Below are 18,889 nucleotides of genomic sequence, written 5' to 3'. Positions count from 1 at the left end.
TATTAATTTGCACATTCACCCCACATAGACTAAACAAGAAATTTTTTTTTACAGATTTGTGTGTCTGTCAAAAGTGTTACAGCCCTAGCAGGGCCTCTCTCTCTCTCCTGAGGGTGCCTGTGTGGGCGTGTCCCACTACCTTCTCTGCCTAAGGTGCCACCTTTCCCTCCTGTACAGCTGACTCCCATCAGCAATTAAAGGTATTTAAGCCCAGAGAAGGGTGAGCTCTGGGCCAGAGTGCCATTTTGTGTGGGTACAGCTAGTGAGCCGAGTGTTTTTGCGGTGTTTCCAGCTAGTGAGCTGTGTAGTGTGGTTTCCAGCTAGTGAGCTGTGTAGTGTGGTTTCCAGCTAGTGAGCTGCACTTTCCTTTTGACTTTTTGCTTTATTTGACCAACGCCTGAGTTTTGTTTGTGTTTTGTTTGTGGTGATAGCGGCTTGTCCGTCTCTTTTAGTTGAATTACTTCAATAAAACTGTTTTATTTAACTGTTTCGCCTCCTTGACTCCTTTTTCTGACCCGGTCACTTTTGTTACGTCCCCCTCACCGCCCAGACACCCCCCCCCCCCCCCCCCCCAGGGGAACGTAACAAAAGATTTTTTTAGTTTGTTTTTAAGGCTGGTGACACAGATTGCAGCTTTCAATGATATCAGGCAGGGCATTCTGTTGAGTTCAGGCTTTCACAGACAATGCTGACTGTCCAAAAGCAGACTAAAACACAAATTGGAAAATAATTAAACCTTTTCAAAACTCTTTAGATGATACTCCTCCAGAATCTAACAGTGGTGAGACTTGTGTGAAACATAAAAACTTTGTCTCTGATCCAGAGAGATGGAGGTCCATGGTGCCATGTAAAACAAATTTGAAATTCTAATCATTTGATAATAAATTGTGAAAACTTATAATTTAAAATAAATAAAAAATAATTCAAGCATATTTTTCTTCTCTCATAAAAAACCCAACACAATCAAATGTCATTGTATTAAAGGCACCAACAAATCCATTCGCTTTCACTTATACTAATGGCCAGTGATGCAGTTTTTTTTCTATCCTTTGTTTCTCAGGAAATTCTTACAAAAATAGCTCTTAAACAGTAAAATCGAGCCAGTAATGTTTAGAATTACTTGTCTATTTGTCTGGAGTTAATAGTGTAATTTGAAGTTTTGTAAATTTGTACAACAGGAAACTCATTAAATGGGAAAAAAAATATTGAAAAGACAGACATTGATATATTTACATTGTTAAACGTCATTCAGACTGACCACAGGGTGCGTTTGGAATACAAAATCATTCAATAAGTCTGTGCTGAAACCCTGAATAAACTAAAAAGTAATTTAGTGAGCAAGCACATCCTAAACCCCTGATTGCTGCAAATGTCTAGTGCTGAAACATGATTTAGCAAGAGTCCAAATCAGTTATATTTCTTGGAGCTGCCACTGACTTTTGACCTTCTTTCAGACATTTTTTTACAAGGATCTTGAACAAATCACATTATTATTACCTGTAGGTTGCTCACCCACAATCCTCCTGTAAGTGAGTGTGTGACTGTTTACCAGAGGGAGAGAAAAGCTTTTTAATACTGCCAACAACAGCAAGCAGCCAAGGCTTTCAGCTCTAATACTCTGTCGCTTCATTAGCACGAACAGTGTGTATGTGTATATGAGTGGGTGTGGGAAGGAGAATGAGGGAAGAGCAGCGTTGATACTGTCACTCAGGTACCATTATGCTTAAAACAACCCACATAGTGGCAGACAGAGTCTAAGAAGCAATTATTAATATTTCTCATCTGAAATAAGCCTTTGTAGAAGATGTATACAGTATGGACTTTAATTGTTTGGTGGGACTGAAGTCCCCTTTATGGACACATGAAAGACACAATTTCTATTACGGGACCTTTTCAGGAGCTTGGCCAAGCGATTAGCACTGGAAATTTTCTGTCTTTTATTTTCAGCTAAAAGGTTGTTTTAGAAATTCATAGCTGATGACTGAAAAAGGGTTAAAAGAGAGCATTAGCATCAAACAGGTCTTTAAGTCGGGTGCCACATTTTGAAAATATATTGATTGAATGGAATTGAATTTTTATCTAGCTTGATGAGAATCTGTGTTTTGACAGACAAAGCAAACACTGTTGAAAACTCTGGTTTTGCACCCTGCTTCTCTCATTTGCTTCAAGAGATGCTACATTTTGACCCCTAAGGATTAGATACAGGGCCACGGCTAGTTTTAATCATCTTCTTCATTCATCTGGATAGACTCATGGTTGAAGTGTTTCCTAGACTGAGAATCAGATGACCCGAGAGAGTGAGGTAGAGATTGCCTCTGCACATTTTCCCAAGGATTTAAAACCACATATAACCACATACATACTTGCTTGGACATGTTCTCTGTGTAGTCTGGTGAACAGTAACAAAAATGCAATAATATAAAGTGTTGAGGTGGCCCAGGCACTCTGTTGATTAAAATGGCAATACAAAGGTGTGGGAAACTGGAAGAAACGCTCAAGCTCAGATTCATTCTGCCACATACAAAGAGGTTGCTTCACTCAGTTCTGTTGTGTAAGATACAGCCTTATTGCTGGGTTGTCATCATTACACCTTGAAGTCATTATATTTACATTTTCTTTAAGACATCCACTCTTTTTTAATACAGTCACCTCCCCAGCATAGCTATCTGCTATGACAAAAACAAATTATCCCTAGAACTGTATTCTCTGAGCTGTAGATATTTTTACCTTTAGGAAGTTATTACTGAATTTGTTACTCTACTTGTTCCTGATTTTTTTTTACTCACCACTGTGGCTAGATTAGTGAGTATAAACCATCCTCTGAGGATAAAGGCATGATTTCCTTGAGTTGCAAGGTGTTTAACAGTGTGGCAGGTGGCAAGATTTGCCCTCAAATGCCAAAAATGAATATTGAAACTAATTGAGTCTCTCTGTGGATCAGGAGGGATAACGCTAAAACTCAGATAAAGATAAGTTGCTTATATACTGCGTTCACTTCATTTACAATTTTCAATGTTGTTGTCTTTTTGTTTTACTGAATTAAGTTGTTTGTCTTTGAACATTTATATATTTTCTGAAAAATTTGCAAAAGAAAATCGAATACTCAAATACCAGACCCATGGGCTAAAGACATTTTTAGTAGCAACCGGTGGCGCTCTTTTAAACTAGAAATACTAATTTAAGAACAAAATGACAAATAACAGGTGATAAAGGTAGGCATGTTGGATTTCCCATTATGGTTATGTGATGGATCAACAGATAAGCTATCAAGTCTGGCTATCTATAGTTTTGTCATGTAGCTGACTCACTACCTTGTGAAACATCAAAAGATCTTATGTTTTGTTGACTTGTTGACTCTAGAGCATGTGAGTGTGAGTGGGCAGGATTGAAGGCTCACTGAAAGCCAAGTAACAACTGCTACACGGTCTGCAAAACCATTCATGATTGTTGACAGCTTAAAACATTGTTTGTATCACAATAAGTAGTCAAATTTTCTATAGATTTCTCTTTTTCAAGTGATTTTAGTGAAATGTCAGCAAGGCAGTTCTCACTCAGTGACACAGTTACCTAACAGCTAATAAGTTAACAGGTCACTAAATTATCTGATTGGGTTCACTGCGGTAGCTGAGACAGACTGGTAAGTTTTTTGATACAATGATTTAAGTTTGCTCCTTTTTGTATGGCTAGCTAAATGCTGAAATACTGCAACTGCAACTTCCCTGGAGATCTTCCTGGACATCTGCGCTCATTCCAGCGTTGTGCCGAATTTATGTAAAAGTAAAACGTTGTCAGAAAAAATGTTCTCAAGTACAGATACTTGAAAATTCTACAATTATTAAGTATGTGTACTTCCCACATCTGCACTCCTGTCTGCATATAAAGCATGCAGCTAGTCCCTGTGCTTACAGTGGAAGGGGTTAATACACTGGAAAGACATTTACACCTACTGGAAATTTCCAGTTTTCACTTATTAATGTGTCACATATTGTTAGAATGTTAATTTATTTGAAAGGACGAAAGGCTTGATTTCACAGAATTTTTTTAACCACTGTGACAATCTGGCATCTCTGTCTGTACTTAGAGGAATCATCCCCATTGACTTACTCATAAATCTGTTTAGACAGCCTTTTTTTCTGAACTTTTAGGTGACACTTCCTAACCAGTACTCTCTAATGTCTCTTCTTTACTTTGAGTAGTCCACTGAGTAGTCCACATCCTCTTCCACTGTTTCATCCATCGCCTAGCTTCAGTTTACCCTTATATTTTATGTTATTCCACCCCTGAGAGTGAAAGCCTCTCCTGGCCGCCAGCTTGTATATCCCAAACCATTAACAATATGACAGGAGGCATTATCTTGACTGGCATGTTTATTGTTCTGTTGACTGGGCAGTGCTAATGAGGCACTCGCACACTGCTGGGCCAGCAGGATTATCCCAGCATCACAGGACAAGCACAAACACGACCCGCTGTCACTGACCATTTCCCTCGACAGCCAGACACACATGAACACCCACTGTAATCACAATGCCTTCAGGTGTTCACACAACAAGCTCTAAATCTTGTGTTCAAAAGCTGTAAATTCTGTTTCTAAATGCATTTAAGCAGAATGTATTTTAAATTTTAAATTATTTTCTTTTAATTAAAAAGTTAAAGGCTGGAGAGCCAGATATTAACAAGCGATTTCGGCATTTGGCATACTTCATGTGATGGAACCACTACAGTGGGGTATGATCGGAATGGGGGGTGAATGGGCATCCCAGAAGGTAATAATGAAGAGAAATGACCACCCACCGTATAGCCAGGTACTCCTCTGCTAGATTATACCTGGTCTCTTGCTCCAACAGTTTTCGGGTGATGTATACTAACAAGGTGGTCGACCTGAGCAATACAATGTCACCCTTTGTCACCCAGTGAAGATTGTCTTAACCTAGCCCTTCTGTTGTACAGGCACTGCTGACGTTCCTGGGCCTGGAACAAATTCTCCCATGACAACCTCCCCACTGTATGTAGCTTTGCTCTTAGGTCCAGAACGTATTGAATTTCATTCTTAGCTACACTTGGATCTTCCACTCAGTTTTTTCTTTAATTAGGTCCAACAACCACTTTGGCTTCCTGCCAAACAGTAATTCAAAGGGGGGAAATCCTGTGGAGGCCTGGGACACCTCCTACACTGCAAAACAACAGACGGTCTAGTGAGCAATCCCAATTGCATTCAACTTCAGCATTCATTTTCACCTAGGCTTGGACCTTCCAACCATTTTTTTAATTTTAAAAATCCCAACACCATTTTGTTAAAAGGTTAATATGGAAATCAAAAAATAAAATTTCACATTCACTCAGACTGGATCACAATTTGTTGAACCTTTTTTTGTTTTGTTTTGTTTTTCAGAAGCATTACAAAGCATTCATTTTTGGCTAACTAAGTTTTAAATAGTATAGCAAGGCGCACACATACTTATAAAAATCCATACTGAATATCTGTGCACATCTGCCATATTATTGTGGCGAGGCATAGATTCAGAAATATGGTATAAATCTATTTCTAAAGTGTAACCATCGGTACAGCATCGGTAAAACTCTGACCCTCCTAAAACGTATTAATAATTCTGATTCATGATGAGATTCGATAAGTATATCTTGAGCAAAAATCTATGTATAGATGCGTTTTTGCACTTGTAAAATTGTAATTGTAAAAGTAAATTTATTTAAAAAAATAATTTTTAGTACAAAGACCTCCCTTCCCCCTACAAAATTTTGAACATGGTAACAAATCTAGTCGATTTGTAGTTAACCAGTTAAAAATAAAGGAAGAAAAAATAAATATATGTGCCATTAATTACTTATTATGAACACACAGTATATGAACCTGAAAGAATAAACAACACTTTTATGGACTTTTATAAAACTTTATATTCACCACAGATAAACCCATCAAACAAACAAAATTGATAAATTTCTTGACAACATAACCATTCCGAAATTACCAGACAGTCAAGCAATGGCACTGGATTCAACACTGATGTAACCCGTCTGTAAGTTACGCCTGTCAGTGCGTTGTGTTCTGGTAAGCAAGAGGCAGGAGACACCACTGGGTTTTTGGGTTCTTTACTGCACATCTGCAACACAGGAATACAGGTCTTGTGCGCCTGCCAGGACACCTCTCCTCCGGCCATGTTTAAAGGAGCTGTGCCTGCAGCTTTATTAACGCTACAATAATATAATAAATCAAATACAACAATTTGTTTTAAAATATTAACTTAAACTCTCAAATGAAATAATTCAAAAACAAATAAACAATCAGACAAATACAATTTAATAACCAGGACCCAATATTTTGGTGCTTATAGTTCAAATCTTATACTTAAGTACAATCATATTATTAAACACCATCCAACAGGCAATATAACACTGTACCAGAAAAACAATGAATGAAGGACCACATCCCCAAAACATAGAAAACATCTCCTTACCTGCAACACAGGAATACAGGTCTGATCTGTGTGTGTCATGCGCCTGCCAGGATACCTCTCCTGACGAAGGAAAACAGTGCATGCTGTTAAAAAAAATACTGCAGCGATTCCTTTCACCTGCCGCTAGCGACCAGGGTAACTCAGCATGCTAACATTACTGCTGTGTTCTCGGCTAAAGCTCATTAAAAACTTAAATTAGCAAACTCCGCCCTCCACAAAACTTACACCGAACGAGTCTCTCAGTAACAGACAAAAACTCGGCGGTTCAGCTATATTCGCATTGCAGCTTGTGGTCTTAACACACTTTAATTAGCTGAGAGCAGCATGGCGGTGACTTACCTCCGGCCATATTGAAAGGAGCTGTGACCGGGGCACACATGCACACACACGAACACACACAGACTCAGATTACACAGGCAGAAGATTAAAATGCAAAATGAAATATTTAATTTAAATATGGGTAAAATTCACAAGTTTTTAACAAATATGTTAGATCCCCCCCCCCCCTCAATTTCACCAAAATCACTACACATATGAACGGTACTGCAATACCAAGAGGCACATCGATGCTGAACTGCCATCACCTCCGGACCAGGCAACCCGAGGATCTTATCCCATAGTTCAGTTAAAAAATTATCTGTAAACAAATTAAAAGAAGTTGGATAGGTTCTTCAGGCCTCCAACCCTTTTAGAACACAAAGGTGTAGCCTACACCTCATCAAACGTGATCCCCCAAAGACACACTGGACGGGCGTCATGATGCCCCAAGTAAATACACATTCATAATATACAATGGGGTGACTGGGAAACGGTCTATGCCAGAGACCAAGCCTTCTGTGGTGGTATAAAGTCCCAGACGGTAGGTTTCTGGACCATGTTCTCTATCAGCCTGTTGACTGACTTGACCACCCGACCTGCTCTGGTACCCACTATGCCTCGAACAGTAGCATGGTCAGGGTCATGTCTTGGCAAGTTGGATGGCTGACCAGAGATCTGATTCATGTCTGAGTCAAAAACAGGAACAGTCCGTGGAACGACAGTGTCCCCATGACAGGCAGCTGGAGGAGAAACTGCGCCAGACCGTATCACATCAGAGGTAGTGGAACAGTCAAACGGAGAAGGAAGAACAAAGTGCTGGGTCTGAGCAGAAGGACACTGAGATCCCCCTCACTGGAGAAACCGTCCAGGGACTGACTTCCCAATGAATCCTGAACAGGAAGGAAACTCACATCCAACAGAAAGTTTCTGTGTACGACCTTACTCTGGCCTGAAGAGTCACTGATCTTGTAGATGCAGGTCCTGGAATGCTTCTCCACAACCGTATAAACCCTGCTGTGGCCATTCCTGTTTGGCTCTGAGAGGGAGAGCTCGTAACATATTGCCAAGTGTGCGGTTAAACCGCTCTGTGCCACCATTGCCCATAGGGTGATAAGCAGTAGTGTGGGACTTGGCAACGCCAGAAATCTGCAGAAGCTCAGACAACAGATCACTCTCAAAGCTGGGACCTTGGTCTGAGTGAATACGCTCAGGGAAATCATAGACACAAAAAACAAAGTCCCACAACTTTCTGGCAACCTGCTTTGCAGTCTGATTCTTCCATGGGAAAGCAAAGGCCATCTTCGTGAAGTGGTCAGTCGCCACAAGCACATCAACAGAGCGCTTCTTTCTGTCCTCTGCTGACCAGAAGTCGATGCAGACGAGCTCCATGGGAGCAGAGGTCTTAATGCTCTCTAATGGGGCTCGTGCTGCAGGCTCTGGAGTCTTGGCGAGTATGTACCTCCCACAGCACCGAACATGCTCCTTCACATCCCTCTCCATGTTGGGCCAGAAAAAACGTTGTCTTGCTAAATGGAGGGTCCGAGCTTGACCCTGGTGCTCTGCCAAATCATGGACACCTTCCAAGGCCTGAGCCTGTAAATTCGCTGGCAACACCAACTGGAGTCTCTTTGTTTTGTTCACAGGGTCTCTTGTCTCCCTGTAGAGAATCCCATCCCGAACCTTGAGCTTCTCCCAGTGTTTCAATAGGGCTAGTGCCCTGGAATCCATATCATGTCTCTCACGTCTGGAAGGGCGCCTCCTGTGGGCTACAAGTGGCAGGACAGTAGAGATGGTTGGATCCAGCTCATGCAAGCTAAGTGATGGCAATACATCACGGCGAACCAGTTGCAGCTGCTGAACAAGGTGAAGAAGGGAAGCAGCCCTGTTCTCCGCAGCGGTTTCCTAGTGACCATGGTGAAGCAAGGTAACCTTGACTTCTGACGACCTGTAGGATTCTGCTGAGGTCAGAGCTGGAGCATTTTGTTGGACAACCTGAAGATTTTGGACACTAAACCTGAAAGCGTCCTACAGCGCGCACACACACGAACACACACAGACTCAGATTACACAGGCAGGAGATTAAATGCAAAATGAAATATTTAATTTAAAAAAAAGGTGTTTTGTGTGAAATTCAGAAGTATTTAACAAATATGTTACACTGACATTAGATTAACTCGAGGATGCCCTGAAAATGCCCAATAATAAGGCTCCAGATCCAGATGGATTTCTAGCAGAATTCTACAAAGAATTCTGGACAATTCCACAGATTGCTGCAGGAACTCAAGGAAAATGGCAGACTACCACCAAGTATGAGTTCTGCCAACATTAGTCTCCTGCTAAAACCAGACAAAGACCCTATATTTCTCACCAGCTATTGTCCAATATCCCTTATTAATGTGGGCCTTAAAATAACATGCAAAGCTTGCCAAAGACAGTAGAGAAGATAACCCCCCATATAACACATCCTGACCAAACTGGTTTCATTAAATGTAGGCACCCATCAACAAATACATGTGGATTACTTAATTTGGTAGACTATCCATTTTGTAAAAACATTGAAACCACAATATTGTCTCTAGCTGCAGAAAAAGCCTTTGATAGAGTTAACTGGAAATTTTTAATTTGCAACTTTACACAAATTGGTCTTGGAAACTCTTTCATAAACTGGTTAAAAATATTATATAATTCCCCAACAGCTCGTGTCAGAACAAATGACCAAACATCCTCCAGCTTATGTCTCCAGAGGGGCACCAGACAGGGATGCCCACTCTCCCCTTTTTATCAAACCACTAGCAGCAGGAATTCACAGGCTATAGCGATTAAGAGCATAAAATGCAAGAGTGTAGAACATAAGATCGGTCTTTATGCAGATGATGTGTTACTTTTTGTCCAGCACTCACAAACCACACTCTCTGAGGTAATTACATTAATAAACTCTTTTTCAAGAGTTTCAGATTATTCGATAAGCTGGTTAAAATCTGGAGTTCTTCCAATTAATTGCTACTTCCATAATTATTCTTCTACCCCACTGCAATCGGGAAATATTAAATATTTAGGTATTAATGCCTCTCCTAAGCTTGCAGATTTAACAAAATTTAAATCACATCCCACTTTTAAAGAAAGTAGAAGACAATCTGGCTAGATGGAAACCTCTACCCATATCACTCATGGGAAGAGTCACTTTAATACAAATGATCGTCTTATTATTTATTATAATAATATTATTTATTATTTGGTCTTATTATTTATTTATTTTCAATGATCCCAAGTAAACCGTCATCAGACTGGTTTAGATCTCTGGAATCGTTTATTTCAAAATTCCTTCCTAAATCCCACTTATTAGCTTAAAACGCTACAAAGGATAAAGGACTAGATCCGCCTAATTTTCACCACTATTGTAGCCAACAGGCTACAATTCATCTCAGGATGATTTGTACCACCTGTGTGAACACTTGTGTTTGTATAAGGTGATAAGGTTTCTCCATGTAACTGTCTAATAGTAGGTAGGTGTGAGGAGCCATAGCCCTGCCTCCCAAGACATGACACAGTCATGGTGGAGATCCAGGCCCCAGACATCTAGAGGCCCCCCAGAACACGAGAGCCCAAGCAGGACCACTGCAGGGGCAGTCGCGCCACTCAACCGCCAGGGCTGAACCAGTGCATACCTGAGCACCCAGACCTGGACACAGAGAACCACCAACACACCAGTAGGATGGGGGCATCAGCCACTGCCATCCACAGCCATCTCAGGCCCCCAAACGCCTGGCTGAGATATTCCAAGAGAGGTGGAGTCTAAGACCAAATGTCACACATAAACACAAACATGTGTGAGGTCATGCATTCCAATCCTAATGCACACTTTGTGGACAAAAGCAGACTACCCCCGGTCCTGCAGCAGCAGGGAAACCCACCGGCCCAGACCTCAACCAGATGGCCAGCTCCTCCTCCCGGCCCCCCGTCCCAGATGGCGATCAGAGGGGGTGTGTAAAGACCCCATACCTCACTCTGCCCGCTCATATCTTGTGTTGATGCCGTGCTGTTCTAAAGTGTATTTAAACACAGGAGGGGCATGGTGCCAGCTGGTATCAGCACGGACCCTTGATTTCTGCTGTATTTGAAATACAGAGGTGGGCACCGGCACCAGAGGTGGGGCTGAATAAACAGACCGTCTGGAAGTCTTTTAGTGTGCCCACCCCCGAGGCCCTATATGTATGTGTCACAAGAGAGTTCAAGTAATGCAAGTGTCTAAGTTGTGGAATAAAATTGAGGCACAGGTGGCCAGGAGGGGACAGAGGAGGAATGCTTCCCCTCTACCTCAGTGACGTACCTGTAACTTAAGGTCCCTCATGTGTGGTGGTGTGATGGAGCAAGAGAGGCAATTAGGGATGGGGAGGAAAGGTTTGCCAATAGGCACCCCCCATTCCCCGTAATTCACCAAAGGCAGAAGCCGCGGGCCCCTCCAGACTACCAGCTCAGACTTTCCTCCAGCCCCGCCACACGTAGCTGCCAGAAAAACACCTCCCAAGGGCCACCAGAGCCCCATTCAGGTGTTGGTATTCTAAAAACCTCTTCTTGTTAATCCCATACTGTATAACTGATCTGTCACACGAAATAAAGTCTGTTCCTTCGAATATATGTTCATAGTATTCAATTACTTTACAACTCCAGTCTGGGAAGTTAATCATATTGTTCTGTAGTAGGTCTTGTCTGTTCTAATTGTAACAAGTTAAAAGTGAAAAAAATGAATAAAAATAAAATAAAGATCAAATAAACAATGACAATCAAGTTGACCTGTATAGCAAAAGCCGTAATGGTCCACTGGGGTATTTTGGGGCATGTTGGGCATTTTGGTAAGGTAAGACAGCTTTTTCTAAATAGGAACTAAGTTGTTCTGCTCATTAAAATGCAGAGCACACAACCAGTAAGTTTGTTTGTCTCACTTTGGTATATGCCTATTCTGAATCAAACTAAAAGTTGTTATATATTCTAGTCATACACCCTGTGTTCTTTCATCTTTTTTTGCTTGCTTGGTTCCTAAAACAAAAATGTAGCAGCTCCGGTAACATATCGAAAAAGGTATGTGGCAGCAAGTACAGCATATGTTATATATGTCATATGTGACATATGTTAAATTTATCAAACTAACACCTTTACGTTTTCCGATCGCTTGAATAGCTGAAAACACTGGAAATTACTTTGTGATGTCTCCACAGGAATAGGACAATTGAGTTGATGACTAATATAATTCATGTAATTGTTGGCTTTGATAGTATAATTGGATTTTTTAACTGTGAGATTGTAATGTGTATGTAAATTTGTCAGACAAATGACTATGCTGAGAATTCAGATGCATGTAAAAATAAATTATGACTTAGAGAGAAGGTCGGAAGGCACAGAGTGTCCCATTCCTGTTCGATTTAAAACTTGGAATAAATATTCTGGGGACATGTGACATTAACATTAATATGTCTTAAAGTGGTACAATATGGGACCATTAATGTTTACCTAATGCGAAGGGATTTGCTGGTTCTCTAAAAGTCTTTAAACTCCCCTTTCTCCATATTCAACAGAAAGGCTTGAGATTCTTCTTTCTAATCTGACTACATTTTAATTGTAGTGTTGAACAGTACAACAATGCTAATGAGATTTAAAATTTCTACAACATGAACAAAAAAATAAAGTAGTCTGGAATATCATTAACCCAGAATGATCACTCAAGTGATTTTAAGCAATCTGAAACATATTACTCATATTCAGCACAATTTATTTTGGTCCAATCTTTGCTTGAACTTAGGTATTAAATATACTCTTATAAATAGGATGTTATTTAACCTATTTGAAGATAAGGTCCCAAGGCTGGCTCAGCAGACACTGGTATAGTAAGTATGCTGTTTGTTAGGTCCTTGAATTTTTGAGAAGCAGAGCTCCCAATCAATTATACTTCTTTCTTACTTACATTCACAGTAGAGGCTCCTCATCCATCCACCCACACCTTCACTATGTGTTGAGATTATGGCTCTGTAAGAATGTCCCCTTTATTCTTATCCTGTTATGATCGTAAGTGTTGTTGTAAAAGGGACTGTCATGTAAATATAACCAGTGGGCTCGTTCTGTTTGTCTTATTGTGGAAAAATGTATAAAACCGGCTGTAATTCCTAAACAGTCAATGTTTCTGTTGCTGAAAATCTGCCCTTCAATTACACCATGCTCAATTCAATAAACAGATAGATTACATTAATTGAACACATAATGTTATCAGGTTCTAGTTAAGTTTCATTCAAAACATATGTACTTATGCAATTGAATTATATATTATTTTATATTTTTTGGAAATTAAATGTTCATTGATCAGTATGGCTACAGTTATGCTTAAGATCACTTTGAAACAACATCCAGACTCAGTTCCTGACTGGCTATATGATAACAGTGTGGTGCTGACTGGGCTACAGGCAGAAGTCACAGCATACTCTAAGCACTCTGGAAAAATATGAATGAAACTAAACCACACCAGAATAAACTAGTGGATATAAATCCTGTGTAGATACACTATGCCACTAAACTTGACCCCAAGTATAGTGTTGCGCATTACTCTAACCTTTACTTTGTCCTTACTCACTAGGTGGTAGCACGTTGCATCCTTTATTTATGTTGCAGAGATTGGTGGTTGAGTGTGATTTTCAATAGGCTCCCTTTGTATATCAACTAGGACTAGAATTCCTATCACAGCAGTCCGTGGTTTATGCACCCTTGAGGATGCATAAGCCAGAGACCTTTTTGAAGACATTTACAGACCTCCTTGTATTTGGCTGCTTCAGTTCGGATTCAATCACCCTGTTCCTGATGATGGGAATGAATCCGACAGCATAATCCTGTCATTACTACAGCTATTTGACCCATTATTAATTTAAAAATGGTTTTTAGTCTAGCTTTGTATGTTCTTAATCCCATTTTTTCATCTCAGTCACCTCAGTTACTTGTGCTTGCCTGATGTGGGAAGTAATGAAGTAAATACTTTGCTACTGTACTTAAGTAGAATTTTCAAGTACCTTTACTTGAGTAGTTTTATTTTCAATGCTCTCTATATAATATGTCTATCTTTTATGTGTGGATATATATTAAAGTATATGAGAAAGTGTGTTAATAAAAATTATAAATCTTTGCAAAGCTCGTCATTTTAGAATTTGAATTTAAACTTTAGAATTTAGAAGCAATCAGCACTTAGGTTTTTCTATCAGATATCAAAAGCACACAGCAGTTAAAGCTTACTAATTAAATTTCTCTTACTGTGAGTTTGGCAGTTCTGTGTTATAAAAAATGCTCAAACTCATTGGCCAGTACTAGGAATGGGAGTTGATACGAACATAGTTATTCCGATTCCATTATTGGTATCACTTACCAATTCAGTTCCTTATTGAGTCTCATTAGGTTCTCTGGTTCCGCTTTGAAAGTTACCAAGCAGCATAAAGACATTACATTCGTGCAAGTTAATTACATGGTGTGTGGTCAAATGATTGCGCTTGTTGGAGGTTGGTGTAATCAGTGTTGGGGGCCAGTACTCAAAAAAAGTAATGTATTACACATATTATTCTGTTCTTAAGTAATGCAGTTCTTTACTTAATTGCTGGGGAAAATGTTTTTTTATACTATTGTGTTTCTCCATAAAATGATGTCAAGCACATTGTCTGATAACTGATTGTAAGAGTACAAACAGAGGCTGCAGGCTGACTGCTTATGTGATTTTCTCTGACAGAATTAAATAAAACCTGATGAAGGTCAAAGGTCGTCACTTGTATGTTGAACTACAAACTTGTCATCTGGAATTTTTTCACAGTTTTTTTACACATAGTGTGTTATTTACCATAAAGTGATTCAGAGTTATTCATACCAGAGTAACCAGAGAGGATCACATATTTTTAAATATATAACTTTCTACAGGACTGAATATAATATCTTTACGTAAAAGTCCGGAGCCTCTGGGGAGTATCTGAGTATTTATAACATTACACAAACCAAAGGTCTCATCACAGTGTTGATGGAATGCTGGGTTTATCCATCTCCTGGGGCGGGCCTACGGAGGAGTGCTGAAGATTTCCCTGTGAGGGAGCTGCTGGTGAAGATCACGAGTCCTGCTTGATCAATGCCATGAGCTTCAGTCTTCCTGGTGTTTCTTAATTGATGCCTCTTACAGCAGGTCAACAGAACTTATGGCACAGGACAGCTGTGATGAAAGAAAGGGAAGAAGTTTCTCCAAACCTCTGGACCCAGGAAACCCAGCTTGGTTCTGATGGTCTCCCTCACCAGTTTCTCTCCAGGGTGAATGTAGCTATATAATATGGACTCTATTATTAAATGAAAAGAACAAATTAGACTACACTACTGAAACGTTCTGCTGCTGTTTTTAAAGTTTCCATGTTACCAGGCTGTAGAGATTTAAACAGTTTTAGATCCATTACACTCACAGTCTTATGTTAAAATCTCAAAGGACAGCATTTTTGATATTAACAGTAACTCTGGGCCTCTGTAGAGTGTACAGCTGATCTCATCGCTGTCTAAAAATGGATTAAAAACAAAAACATAAGTGTTGAAGACTATTAAGATTAACAGGTGTGTAGCATCGCTAACTAGCTAGCAACAAGCCTCCAACACAGTGCATATGCTAGCGGCTAATCTAACTAACGAATTAACAACAGAGTGATTTTAGAACTATAAGATGATAAGCTGTGTGTCTTTTTTTATAACAGTGACATGGTTGTTTTTACGTTAATTTAACGAGTAGTCAGTCGCGGTAAACCAGCAAAAAACTCGAGCTGCCAGGCTTCGTAAAAAGTGTAGAGGGGCGTGTTTGCGGTCACGTCCAGCGGGTATGTGGGCGGGAGTTTTACACAGTCGCTCCACCTCAAGTCACTACTGCGCAAACTCTGGCTCCAAATTTGCAAGATGGCAGCCTCCACAAGCGGGATATTTTGGCTTCAGTTTTGCACAATGGTAGGAGGCGGTGTTGCGTCGTCTTTTATACAGTCATTGGTACAGACAATTGCAAAGAGCCCAAGTTGTGTTAGTAGCATAATGCAGTTATTTCTGTGCTGAAACAACTGCAGTTTGCACTTTACCATCACACTCTCATCCTTTTGTAGAATAAAAATAAAAGCAAATGTCCATATCCATGCTGTAGACATCACTACTATTAAAGTGCAAATGTAACACATAAGTGGAATGAACAGGCAAGCAGACTAACAGCTCCAAATAAGTGAACTACTGGGATCCAGTTCTCAACAAGAATCAATTCTGAATTCCCATCCCTACCCGTTACTGTGTGACCTCTGTGCAAAGGTCTCGCTATCTCATCAGTGCAGATGATCACCTGCTCTTGTATTTTGTGTTGCAGTGCCATCATTCTGGGGGCTGGTAAATTCAGCCTGGAACCTATGCTCAGTAGGGAAGAGGCAGTCGCCAGTGAACATCGAGACCAGCCACATGATCTTCGACCCCTTCCTTACACCCATAAAGCTGAACACTGGCAGACGCAAGGTAAAGAAGCATATGTTAATGTTTTTCTATGTTGTCTGCTTGATGGATGCTGGTGCTTTGTCGATTCTTTCTTTTGTATGCTCGTTGCACCTCTATGATGTCGCACTACATTCATCTAATGCTATTGTGTTGGTTTCTGTTGTACAACTTGACAAGGTGTGTGTCCCTGATCAGTGCTACCAACTGTTGTTTATGTTGGCAGATAATGCAAGCTCCTTAAGATAAAGTGCAGCTCACTTCATCCATTCAGGAATACACAACCCTTATGTTCTGGCTCAAGAAAAGCTGTGACTTTATCTTAAGAGCTTCACAGTTGATATCCTGCAGCCTAACAGTGCTTTAGTCAGTGGTTTCTCTTGTGATCTTCCCTGTACAGTGGTGTACAAGGACAGGACTCTTTTTGATCATGTGCCATATGACAGCAGCTAATTAAGAAGAATTCACAGATGGTGTGTTTTCAAAAATGCACACTTGCATTCTGAAATGAATGCTATGATTAGTTGTTATGTTTATATTCTAGCAGAGTACAGTGTTAGCCTTGGGCAGTGATGGTAAATGGTAAATGGCCTGTATTTGTATAGCGCTTTTCTAGTCCCTAAGGACCCCAAAGCGCTTCACACTACATTCAGTCATTCACCCATTCACACACACATTCACACACTGGCGATGGCAAGCTACATTGTAGCCACAGCTACCCTTGGGCGCACTGACAGAGGCGAGGCTGCCGGACACTGGCGCCACCGGGCCCTCTGACCACCACCAGTAGGCAAACACGGGGTTAGTATCTTGCCCAAGGATATTGCAAACGGGAAGCATTGCAAATTATCACCTATGGTATACTGCTACAGTAGATGTCTTCATCTAACAGATCTCGAAATAAAGTGTTTTCCTTGATTTTTAATCATTTTAATTATTTAGAATCCATTGTAGATCCATCTGCACACAGAGAAACAAGGTAGGATTGGTTGTGAACCCTGTGATTACAATAGGCAGTTGCATTGTACATGTCTTGCAAAACTTATATGAGAAAGGAAATTGGTTGTGGTTATATGTTGTGGTTAATCAGTAAGGGGCAGGCAACCCTGAGACTTTCCTAACCAAATGAACTTAAATACATAACATCCAGGTTTAATCTAGTTTTAATATAATATAAAAACTAATTGCTAACATAATGTGATGCTTATGAGTAGGGATGGGTATCGAAACCCGGTTCTTGTTGAGAACCGGTTCCCACTGTTTCAATTCCTTGGAATTGTTTGCCATTTTTGCAAACGATTCCCTTATCGATTCCAGTCGCCCCGAATGACGTCACCACGTTGCGGAGCGTCATTTACCTGGCAGGAAACATGGTGGCTCAAACGCTCAAAAGTTTGGTTATACTTTACGAGAACGGATGACAACAGGGCAACTTGCAATACTTGCAAAGTAGATACTTCATTTAAGGGAGGAAACGCTACGAATATGCAAAAGCATTTGCTCACAAAACACGCGATGACCTTAAATGAATGTCGTGCAAGGCTCGCAAAATTTCAAAATCTCTGGTAGCCCTTCGGGCAGGCATTCTTCAGTTTTTGGTAGCCCAAAATAAATTTAAGGAGCCCGAATAAAAAAGAAAGCAATTTTTTAATGTTTTGTTTCCATTACAATATTATACTTTAATGTATAATATTGTAATGGAAACAAAAATTAATCAAAAAAATTGTTAAAATAAAAATCACAACAACTGTATAAAAATTACAATCATCAACTCAAATACTTGGTTCAAATTGAACAGAAATTTCTATGAACTTGTAAGAACTGTGTAGGACATGAATCAGTCTGTGTCAGATCCTGAATCTGAAATTTCCACTGAAGTCACGGGTAAGAGGCAAGTGGAACCAAGATCTAGGCCATTTGCTTTTTGAAGTTTGCAAAGACTGTTAAATTTTTCCAATGGTAGTTCACTTTTTGCAATATAGCACGCTGTTCTAAACAGCTTTTTCAGGAGTTCTTGTTGTGCTTGGTTTATTTTTAGTATGTTTTTTGCAATTGGTGTTTGTTCCTGGAAAGATACTGCAGACTGGGCAATAATGCATTTCTTGCATTTCTCATGGGTTCTGATGCGGTCTTTCTTAAAACTACTAGTCCCAGTAACAAAGGCGCTTGTCGACTCAGAAATCAAATGAAACTCACAACACACCTGGCAGAACATCATGTTATTTAGCTCGTCATATTCCAGCCACAGAAATTCTTTTGTCCATGAAACCAAAAAAGCTGCGCTTTCTTTTTGCCTCATAGTCATAACTTTTCCGTTTTGTGGTAAGCTTTTCTTTGGCTGCCCCTTCTTCACCCTGACCTGTCTTATTTGGCTCAGCAGAACTAAAATACCAGCGTAAATCCTGCTGCTTTTACACACGTACTTACATAACGGTCAGCGATTCTTTGCGCACTCAACCTCTCACATGTTTAAGCTTGCTGCGAGAGATTTCACTTGTCGCGTTTGAACAGTAAGCTAATGAGTGATAAGATGAAGTCAGAGGAAATGGTGCGCAATTAATCGTCACTCACCAATCAGTGCTGCTGCTCTCTACACA

The 18,889-nt window shown here is 40.2% G+C and overlaps 1 protein-coding gene across 2 annotated transcripts in view; it reads left to right on the top strand.

Moving 5' to 3' along the window:
* Positions 1–18,889, top strand: part of ca10a (carbonic anhydrase 10 (inactive)a) — a 324,693-nt gene that overhangs the window by 114,641 nt on the left and 191,163 nt on the right. For both annotated transcript variants that reach the window (XM_026177459.2, XM_080305677.1), the window contains one exon: positions 16,174–16,316. In XM_026177459.2, coding sequence (XP_026033244.1) covers positions 16,174–16,316 — 143 coding nt within the window. The remainder of the gene's footprint in view (positions 1–16,173; positions 16,317–18,889) is intronic.

Source organism: Astatotilapia calliptera, chromosome 8 (assembly GCF_964374335.1).
Source record: "Astatotilapia calliptera chromosome 8, fAstCal68.1, whole genome shotgun sequence".
Lineage (NCBI taxonomy): Eukaryota > Metazoa > Chordata > Actinopteri > Cichliformes > Cichlidae > Astatotilapia > Astatotilapia calliptera.
The sequence above is the reverse complement of the archived record's forward strand: the minus strand, read 5'-3'. Positions and strand labels throughout refer to the sequence as shown.